Raw genomic sequence first — 10,680 nt, 5'->3', positions numbered from 1 at the left:
GCTATTTTGGGTTGTATATGGAGGCCGTGTTGGGTTTGATGTGAGGAAGGGAAACAAACATGTAAGCAAGATGGATGGTCAAGTGACTTCATGCAAATTTGTTTGTTCCAATGAGGGTATAAGAAAGAAAGGGATAACAATCGATCATGAGCCAAAGCGTGTTAGAGCTGAAACAAGAACAAATTGCAAAACTCGCATGATTATATCACTCGATCGAGTAGCAATGAATTACGAAGTCACAGATCTTGTGTTGGAACACAATCATTACCTTCAATTGCCACAAACATGTCACTTGATGGCATCACAAAGGAAGATTTCGGAACTACAAGCTTTTGAAATAGAAGCTGCCGAGGATTCTGGAATCATGCCCAAAGCTTGCTTGTCGTCGAGTTGGTGGACCATTTAATCTCGACTACACTTGTCGTGATCAAAAGAATTATTTGCGAAGCAAGCGGCAAAGAGAGTTGGCTTTCGGTCAAGCCGGTAGTATGTTGAAGTATTTTCATGACAAAATGATTGAGAACCCATCTTTCCAATATTCTTTGAAGTTGGATTGTGAGGAAGATATAGCCAACGTATTCTGGGCTGATGCTAAAATGGTTCTTGATTATGCACACTTTGGTGATGTTGTCACATTTGATACAACATTTGGCACAAATAAAGAATATGTGCCATTTGGTTTTTTTCTTGGACTCAATCAGTTTAGAGAAACCACCATTTTTGGTGCAGCCTTGCTATTTGATGAAACATGTGACTCATTTACATGGCTTTTTGAGACTTTTCTAGCTACACATAATGGGAGGCAACCTAGAACTATTTATACGGATCAAGATGCGGCAATGGGGAAAGCTATAGAGAAAGTCTTCACGGAATCATATCATGGATTGTGCACCTTTCATATAATGCAAAATGCTGTTAAGCATTTATGTCCATTGAAGGGTGAAGAAAAAGATGAAGAGGAGGATGAAGGCAGCGGTGAAGATGAAGAGGAAGAGTCTCATATTCTCACAGATTTTGGTGAATGCATGTATGGCTATGAGGACAAAGTAGAGTTTGAAGAGGCATTTAACAATATGAGAAGTAAAGTGCACAAGCAAACTTGGTTAGATAGTATCTACAAGTTGAAAGAAAAATGGGTTGAATGTTATATGAGAGATGTGTTCGGTTTGGGAGTGAGAAGTACACAACTTAGTGAGAGCTTCAAAAATTCATTGAAAAACCATTTGAAATCAGATTTTCATATTGTTCGGTTCTTGATGCATTTTGAGAGGACAGTGGAGGTAAAAAGAACAACAGAATTGCAATCTGAATTTGATCAAAGGAAGAAGTTGCCAAGAATCCTGATGCACACACCTATGTTGGTGCTAGCAAGCAAAGAATACACTCCAATTATCTTTGAATCTTTTCAAAGTGAATATGAGAGATCCATGGCTGCATGCGCTTGAGTGTTGGATGGAAGCGCAAACTAACTAAAGGTGCCTCATCCAAAAAAAAGCAGCAAAGGTATGTTCCCATCTATACATGATATATTGTTACCACTAATTCCTAGACTAAATACTGGAATTTTCATGGTAGCAACAAAAGAAAAATGATGGTGCACAGCCTCAAGTAAGAGTGGAGAAGGATGATGGTGTACAACCTCAAGCAAATATCAGTTACACACAACCGTTGATGGCTCCCCCCGGCGGTGTTTATGATGAAGATCCATTCTAACATGTACAAGCTTGTTAGATAGTATTTTGGACATTTTGACTAGTATTTTGGACAAAGATGACTATAGTATTTTGGATTTTGGGGGCTGACTATAGTCTTTCGTGGCCTAAGTGTGCAAGTAGATTGGCCTAATTTATGTACTTCAAGGATTATGTAAGAACAGATTGTTGTTGCCAAATTTGAGTTACTAATGCTCAAAGTTTGTACATTGTTCAATTCATTTTGATTTTATTTTCTAATTGATTGTATAATGAATGCCTCAGTTCAACTCTTCTTCAGTTCATTTTCGGTACTAAATTCTGCAGATTAAACACTTTATTGATGCTGTCTCTATTTTCATTTTACTGAATTTTGTATCCTGGAGTTGTCCAGTGCTAAGTGCTAACTGAATTTGATGTTCGTGTGTAATACAGGCATGTCCTCGTTGCTTCCGTCCAGGGCGCCCGTGGCAGTCCGAGCGGGCGGGCGGGGACTGAGATCCCGTGCCAGAGGTGGGCGGCCGTCGAGGTCGTTTCCTCATGTCCTGGAGGAGCAGCCGGAGCAGCTCGTCTCCCTTCCCCTCGGCGACGGGACCAGCAGCTCGCCTCGCGTCGTCGCGCGTGGAACAGAGGAAGGGGACGCCAGCGAACCATGGACGGCGGCGGCGGGTGCCTCCGCCGCGGACGAACCTCGGGACGCGCGGGTGATTCGGGAGCTCCTCCGCTCGATGGGGCTCGGCGAGGGCGAGTACGAGCCGCGCGTCGTGCATCGCGTGCGTGAGAAAGAGGAAGGATCGAGCGGACTGGTCCAATTTTAGGTTGACTCGCTGCAGTCCGTCGGATGGGGAGCGGATGGTGGATCGTGGGCCTCAGGGCACAGCGTGCCTTGCCTTGAGCGGGGCACGGGATCTCGGTCCGCCTTGCTGGGCCCAGGCGTCAGCGGCCCTAAACCTACCCACCCCCCACTGACCACCCACCCACCCCTTGGTGCGGTGCGCGCGGAGCCGCCAGCCCGGGCCCCACCCGTCGGCCAACGGCCCAACACTCGTCTTCCTTCCTCCCCGACCCGCGCAGCGCAGGCAGATCTCATCGGCAGGTCAGGCCACTCTCCCCCCTCCCGAATCTCCCTCCTTCCCCCCCCGCCCCCCCCCCCCCCCCCCCCCGTTCGTTCCTTCGCAAGCTCGCACCCCGATCTCCGTCGCAGCCCGGGCGTGGCTTCCGGCGGGGCGGGCGGAGGAATCGAGGCGATACCGGCGAGGTACGTGAGGCGGCTCGCCGAGTTTTTTCCTACTTCTGCTTTTAGGGACGGGCGGTAGCGGGCTGAAGCTGGGTTGGACCTCAGATCCATGGGACGGGAGCAATCTACTTGACCGGGTCATGGCAGGGGATCTCGCGTTGGTTGCGTCTGTCTACCGACACGACACTAGATTAGATCATACACGTGCCAGTCAAGCTAAAAACGGCGATGCTGGTTCTGTTGGTCCTGCGGTAGCATGAATTGCCCGACAGGCAGGGACGTAGCTCATGTGTAGGTAGCATCATCAGCTACTGTATCATGTGTTTCTACAAGTAGCTGTAGCCTGTAGTTGAGGATGCAGGGGTACCCTGTTTATCTACGTTTTTCTGCTTTTTTTTTTCTTGTTGTTTCTGCATGATGGTGGCTCTAGCTGAAACCATGCCACCATATGATCGACGCTGGATGATAGCTGTGCTATGTTTTGTGCATGTCAGTACTGGTAGTAGTCCTAGTATGTTCCTGAGCAGCCAGCATGGGATTTGTGCCCGAGCTGCGCTGTCTTGGCCTCGTGGGTCACGGCTGATCGACCCGGACTATGGATTATGTTGCAGTATACTATCGGTTTATTGAGCAAATCATCATGTCGCTCGCTCAATCACATCGGCGGCGCTGTTCGATGCGATTCTGATTTCCTAGTGAACTATGTTGCCGTAGACCATAAAAGAGTAGGCTGTAGTTGGTTATGGATTTAAATTTGACATGTCCGCCCTGCTGCATCTATCCGGTGAACATAGCGTCCAGTACTGATTGCATCTACTCTAATTGACATTTATAGCCTCACATTCAGTTATCCATTTGCTACTGTCTGGAACCTCTGTTCGCTGCAAACAGTTTGTCAGAGTGAAGCTTGTTCTTGCGTCCAGTGCATATGCATCATCGTTTGGCCTCTCTAGGCAGGCTTTTATCCTTTCTAGTAAGACATGCATAAATAAATGACCTAACTAACTTTGTGTTTGGTGCATATCTTTTTCAGGTACAAGATGGCTCTCACCAGAATTGGTCTTGCTGGCCTCGCCGTCATGGGGCAGAACCTTGCCCTCAACATTGCGGAGAAAGGCTTCCCCATCTCCGTCTACAACAGGACCACCTCCAAGGTCGATGAGACCGTTCAGCGCGCCAAGCTAGAAGGAAACCTTCCTCTCTACGGTTTCCATGACCCTGCATCCTTCGTCAACTCCATTCAGAAGCCACGTGTCGTCATCATGCTTGTCAAGGCCGGCGCTCCGGTTGACCAGACTATCGCCACGCTCGCAGCACACCTGGAGCAGGGCGACTGCATCGTTGATGGAGGAAACGAGTGGTACGAGAACACGGAAAGGAGGGAGAAGGCGATGGAGGAGCGTGGACTCCTCTACCTCGGGATGGGTGTTTCCGGAGGAGAGGAGGGTGCCCGCCATGGCCCCTCCATGATGCCTGGAGGCTCGCTGGAGGCATACCAGTACATTGAAGACATTCTTCTCAAGGTGTCTGCTCAGGTCCCTGACAGTGGCCCGTGTGTCACATACATTGGGAAGGGTGGATCCGGAAACTTTGTCAAGATGGTTCACAATGGCATTGAGTATGGTGACATGCAACTCATCGCTGAGGCGTATGATGTTCTCAAGTCGGTTGGCAAGCTCACAAACGGTGAGCTGCAGCAGGTTTTCGCCGAGTGGAACAAGGGTGAGCTCCTCAGTTTCTTGGTCGAGATCACTGCTGATATATTCAGCATCAAGGATGACCAGGGTGAAGGCTACTTGGTCGACAAGGTCCTGGACAAGACCGGGATGAAGGGAACTGGGAAGTGGACAGTGCAGCAGGCTGCTGAGCTCTCTGTGGCTGCTCCTACCATTGAGGCATCCTTGGATTCCAGGTTCCTCAGCGGGCTGAAGGATGAGCGTGTCGCGGCTTCCAAGATCTTCCAGGGTGACTACTCCAGTGGCGAAACTGTCAACAAGGCACAGCTGATCGAGGATGTGAGGAAAGCCCTCTACGCCTCCAAGATCTGCAGCTACGCCCAGGGCATGAACATCATCAAGGCCAAGAGCACGGAGAAGGGATGGGGCCTCAACCTCGGCGAGTTGGCCAGGATCTGGAAGGGTGGGTGCATCATCCGCGCCAGCTTCCTGGACCGCATCAAGAAGGCCTACGACAGGAACGGTGAGCTCGCCAACCTCCTCATCGACCCTGAGTTCGCGCAGGAGATCATGGACAGGCAAGCCGCATGGAGGAGGGTCGTCTGCCTCGCCATCAACAATGGCGTCAGCACCCCTGGCATGTCCGCGAGTCTGGCCTACTTTGACTCCTACCGGAGGGACAGGCTTCCTGCAAACCTCGTCCAGGCCCAGAGGGACTACTTCGGGGCGCACACCTACGAGAGGGTTGACATGCCCGGCTCCTTCCACACCGAGTGGTACAAGATCGCCAACTCGAAGATCTAAGATGCTGCTGCTGCTCTACCAAGAGACGGTCCATCAGGTTTCGTCTTCTTGGTATCCTTTGTTGCTGCCAGTCATGAGTCCTTTTCCTGTAGGGGAGGAACCGCCGTTTAATTTTTATTATTTGAGTAGCGAGTCCTGTATTTATTTTCTACAAGGAGATCACATATTCTCTCCAGTCTCCACTACTTCCATGTGATTGATCAACCCTGGAGGGAAGACATTGCCATTCTGAATTAGTTTGAATAAAATGTGTTTTTACCTACCTGTGTTTGATAGCCAATGGTCCTGCTTTCGCAAGGCTGCTTTATGAGCAGAACCACTGCTTGTTGCTTGTTTGTTGTGTCATATAATTCTCACAAAAATTTGTTGCTATCTCTTGTGTCTATGGTAGCATGTGACAAGTCCTTTTTTGTTAGGAAGATAGGCCATATTTGCCTACCCAATTGTGAACCTTCATGGAAGGGGTGGTGGTATCATTAGCCTCTATGTAGTTCCAAGATCAGACCTATGGTAGAGAAAATCTGTTTGACTGACTGGAACTGACTCCAAGTTTTGTCGAACTTTGTTCTAAACTGGCTCATCTCGACAAAATATTACCGTGGTTATAGCACCCAAGTTTCATCCGAGATCGACCCATTTATGCTCTCGACTAACTTCCATCTAATTGCTGGAGTGTATATAGGCTGGACTGAACTGTCCTTGATTGCCGATCATCAGCGCTCAGTCTGATCAGGGCGTCTCCTGGTGCTGTCGTGCAAAGACAGCTCTTCCGTGGAGTCTGCAAACCGAGCTTGAAGGCGTACTTTGCACGCTGGAGAAGCTGCGGTGCGGAGGCGGGTTTGCTACTCTGCTTCCGCTTTCGGATTGTTTCCTACTTCAGGCCAATCGTGGGGCCGAGGAGCCATGGTGCATCTTGCAGGCATTTGACCGCACCTCACCCGCCTCGCCGCCCGCCACTGCCAATATTTTGCAAGGTTTGTGGCCATGAAACTGAAGATGCTCACCATGGCATTGCCATTGTTGGCTGCGCTCAGAGATCCAATGCGCAAAGTATGGGACTTACCTTGGGTTCGCAGGAGTGGACTGGCTGTTGGTGCTACTATCTTCATTGGTGAAGATGCAAGAACCACAATAGTACCCTACTTCTGTTATGGCGTTCTTGGCAATTAATTACTGAAGAATCTCGTCCATCCATATTAGATGTGCCTGCTGCAAGGAGCCTCTGTTTGCTGCTGAGATGTGGCCAAAGCTCTGAAGATGGCAAGGAGCGAGGAGATGGGCCTGACGATGGATGGGTAAAATGGCCGTAATGCTCAAGCCGTTTGTCCTGTGATCTGCATGAACACCTGTTCTGAACCTGAATAAGCTGAGGTAGCCGCTCTTCTGCTCGGCCTTCAACACTGATCTGATCTACGAGGAGCTGAGAATAGCTAAGCGAAGAAACCAGGGACCAGGCCTATCCGTGCCATCAGCCATCCAGGTAGCTTTACCAATTTCGGTGTTCTGGAGTGCCAGAGCACCCTATATGCAAAAATAATTTAGTAATTCATTATATGCCGGGTCAAATATATGCCGGGTCAAAGATTCGCCAAAGATATAAAAAAGTTCGCCAGAGAATGACTTTCATTATATGCCGGGTCAAAGATTCGCCAAAAATATAAAAAGGTTCGCCAGAGAATGACTTTCATTATATGCCGGGTCAAAGATTCGCCAAAAAAACCGCTCTATACAAGTACTATTCATGCTATATTGTCATCATAAATTTGCTGGGTGGAGAAAATATTGAAAAAGAAACTCGTTCAAGGAAGCATCACCTTGCCGGTGAATGCACTCGGTGCTTAACTATGAAGAGAGATGAAAGAGAAAAAGAACATTGTTAGTGACTACTTGGCTAAATTTGCCAATAGAGAAGGTAGAACTGTCGTTTGGTTAAACTCTGGCCTGTCAGAGGTAATTGATCTTTGTTTTTCAGACTGTAGCTCTGCTACTACTTGAGTAATACATTTTTCAAGCCGCAAAAAGAAAAAAAAGAAGAGAGATGAAAGAGAAAAAGAAACAACTACTGAATTGCTATGTCCAGAGAGATGCAAGGAGACGGGGCACCCTGCTTTGCTATGTCCAGATCGCCCTATGACTGAGGAACTTAACGATGTATGGTCACGGCATCGAAGGGATGGGGTTCTTCCATATCGAGGTTCTGAAGGTGGAAGTATCGGATACCCCACTCCTTGCGGTGGTGACTGTCCGTGGCTCTGGTGTGGCAACAGCCGAAATCATCTCCGATGAGCTCAAACACCTTTGCAAGGTCAACTGGGATTGGCAAGCCGACCCCCCTGCTGGTGTGGCACCGTTTATGTATTTTTTGTACTGGATCATGTACAGTACAGTTCATGTGTTACATAGTTCAGTTGTGAACAGTTGAACACACTGTCAAAAACAAGATTAACTGTGAACATAAATAATCATGAAAAGGGGTGGTATTACCACGAAAAGTGTCTGCAGAGGCCCAGCTCCATTGAGCTCTTTATTTATGTTTTCAGCAAAAATACACATATACATGTAGACATCAAAAAATACGAATAAACGTATACATGTAGACATATATTTGTAGTATTCATGTATAAAATTTCGTTAACACACACACACACACACATACTTGAAGAATATGCATATGTATTGGTAGAAAAAAAGTTGACATTTTTTGAAAATTCTAAATGTATTTTGTTTTTTTTTGCCAAACGAGCTCCATGGAGCTCGGTCTTTGCAAGGCTGTTTTCGGTATTACCCTCTCTATGTAGAATGTAGTTCAAAGATCAACTGACCTGAACTGAGTCCAAGTTCTATCTAACTCTGTTCAAAATCGACTCATTTTGACAGAATATTATATGTACTTGGTGCGATAAATTCTTATCCGAGATTGATCTATTTACACTCTGAACTGAACTAACATCCATCATTGCTGGAGTGTGTAGATGCTGGACTCAACTGTCTTTGATTGGGCGTTTCCTGGTGCAGGTCCTGCAGAGACGGTTCTATGAAGTGCGCAAACCGAGCTCAAAGGCGTACTTTACACGATGGAGAAGCTGCGGAGGCAGGTTTGCTACTCTGCTTCCGCTTTTGGATTGTTTCCTTCTTCATTCACTGGCTCACCATGTGGCGGAGGAGGAACTGTGCCGCATCTCGCATGCAATATTTGTGGCCAGAAGCTCGCGGCGGCGTAATGGAGCGTCGGCTAGGGAGGAGGAGGCGTGCTGCATCTCTGCACACGTTCGTCCACGCCGCACGCCGGTAAGCCGGCGATGGCGAGCGCCGCTTCACCTATGACGACTTCCACTCCGCCGTCTCCTCGCTCTCCTGCCGCATCACGGTCGTGCTCCCTCACCCTTCCACCGGCCTCCGCGGAGAAGACCGGTTGCCAGGTGTGTGCGTGAGGCTTTTGACTTCCGATTTTTCTCCCATTGTATTGTCAATACCCTTCTCTGACTCCGAATTTGTAACACTAGGCTGCTCGGATCGGTGCGGGGGAAACACCGGGGCGATCGACCAAACACCCTGCCCCCGGCGAATCCTATTTGGCGCTGCAGGCGCCCGTTAACGTAAAGGATCGAACCCGCGACCTCCGTGTCGAGCAAACAAGCTATAACCATCACGCCAACTCACCGATCTGTAAACTAACATCTTTTTCCTATTTTCTTATTTCTACTTTCCTATTTCCTATTTCCTTTTTCCGTTTCCTTTTTCCTTTTTTTGTTTTTCGTTCCTGTTTTTTCATATTTTTTTCTTCTTCTTGGTTTGATGTTTTTGTTTGAAATTCGTGTACGTTTTTCTTCAAAATCAATGAACTGTTTTTTCAAATTTGATGAATTTTTTTTTATAAATTCGATGAACTTTTTACCAAAGTTGATGAACTTTTTTCAAATTCGATGAACTTTTTACCAAAGTTGATGAACTTTTTTCAAATTCGATGAACTTTTTTAAAAAACCATTAATTTTTTTCAATTTCGATGAACTTTTTCCCAAATGCAATGAACTTTTTTCCAAATTCGATCAACCTTTTTCAGATTGATGAACTTTTCTTAGAAATCATTATCTTTTTTCAATTTCGATGAACGTTTTCCAAATTTGATGAACTATTTTTCAAGTTTGTTGAACATTTTTTGAAAATCCATTATTTTTTTTTCAATTTTGATGACCGTTTTTCAAAACCAACAAAACTTTTTCCAAATTTCATGAACCTTTTTTCAAATTCAATTATTTTTGTTTTCAAAATGCGCGGACATTTTTTTTCCAATTTTGATGAACTCTTTTTTGAAAATTAATGAACTCTTTTCAGGTTTGTGATATTTTCTTTCAAAATGAAGAACTGTTTTCGAAATCCATGAACTTTTTCAAATTCATGGTATTTTTCCAAAAAATTCTGTGGAATAAAATAGCGTGCGGCATTGTTTATTAAGATTTTGCCGCTGTTAGTAAACATTACCCGCAGGATAGGTCGAGTAGCTAGTGGTGTCGTATGTGAACTCAAGGTAGTGTGTTTGAGACCTGTAGATGTCGTTTTTCGATTTTTTTTGTGTACTTTTGTGTTCGCTGCTCGGCGTTATTCGTGGGCCGGCCCAACTGAGCGCCGTAGCGAGCGCCAGGGAGCTCCCCTGCCCCCCTCTCGCTTGCTACTGAATTTGGGCCCGCCCAAGCGCAGGCTCCATCTGCCGGTTTTGGGAAGGGAAGGTTAACCTTCCCAAACCGGGCCTTTCATTTTCATTTTCATTTTCCCCTGTGTTTGCTTTTAGATTTTTATTTTTTATTTGTTTGTTTTTACTCTTATATTTTTATTTTCTAGTTATTTTTCTTATTTTTTGAATTCACAAATATTTTATTAAATTTCATAAACCTTTTTGAAATCACAAACAAATTCTGAATTCAGTACCTTTTCAGAAAAACTCACACAATTTTCAAGTTTGCTAACATTTTACGAATTGTATACCAATTTATGAACTTTTTTCCAAACTCATGAACATTATTTAAGTCTTAATTTGTTTTGCAAATTCACGAATTCTTTTACAAATCCTCCAACATTTTTTGAAATCGTGATCCTTTCTCTTGAAACCGCATATCTTTTTCAATCCACGAACATTTTTTTGAAAACTTGAATTTTATTTTTGACCTTTCTGATAGTTTTGGAATACAGGGACATTTTTTTAATTCATAAACGTTTTTAATAACTATGGACATTTTTTTTCGAAAAACTTTAAATTTTTTAAAAAATATGAACATT

The 10,680-nt window shown here is 45.7% G+C and overlaps 1 protein-coding gene across 2 annotated transcripts; it reads left to right on the top strand.

Annotated features, from left to right (window-relative positions):
• The first annotated feature begins 2,667 nt into the window (after positions 1 to 2,667).
• On the top strand, positions 2,668 to 5,670 carry LOC109772752 (6-phosphogluconate dehydrogenase, decarboxylating 1). 2 transcript variants are annotated; one of them, XM_020331452.3, is made up of 2 exons: positions 2,668 to 2,787; positions 3,962 to 5,670. In XM_020331452.3, exon 2 carries the CDS (start codon positions 3,969 to 3,971, stop codon positions 5,406 to 5,408), a length of 1,440 nt encoding a protein of 479 aa, XP_020187041.1. In that variant the 5' UTR covers positions 2,668 to 2,787; positions 3,962 to 3,968; the 3' UTR covers positions 5,409 to 5,670. The 2 variants fall into 2 exon arrangements, with proteins under 2 accessions (XP_020187041.1, XP_020187040.1); XM_020331451.4 differs by having other exon boundaries at positions 2,761 to 2,949.
• The last annotated feature ends 5,010 nt before the right edge of the window (positions 5,671 to 10,680 follow it).

This window comes from Aegilops tauschii, chromosome 7, assembly GCF_002575655.3.
Source record: "Aegilops tauschii subsp. strangulata cultivar AL8/78 chromosome 7, Aet v6.0, whole genome shotgun sequence".
Classification (NCBI taxonomy): Eukaryota; Viridiplantae; Streptophyta; class Magnoliopsida; order Poales; family Poaceae; genus Aegilops; species Aegilops tauschii.
This window is presented reverse-complemented; position numbering and strand designations above follow the sequence as displayed.

Coding starts and splice junctions, on each gene's coding strand:
- LOC109772752 (XM_020331452.3), top strand. CDS start 3,969: ATGGCTCTCACCAGAATTGGTCTTGCTGGCCTCGCCGTCATGGGGCAG.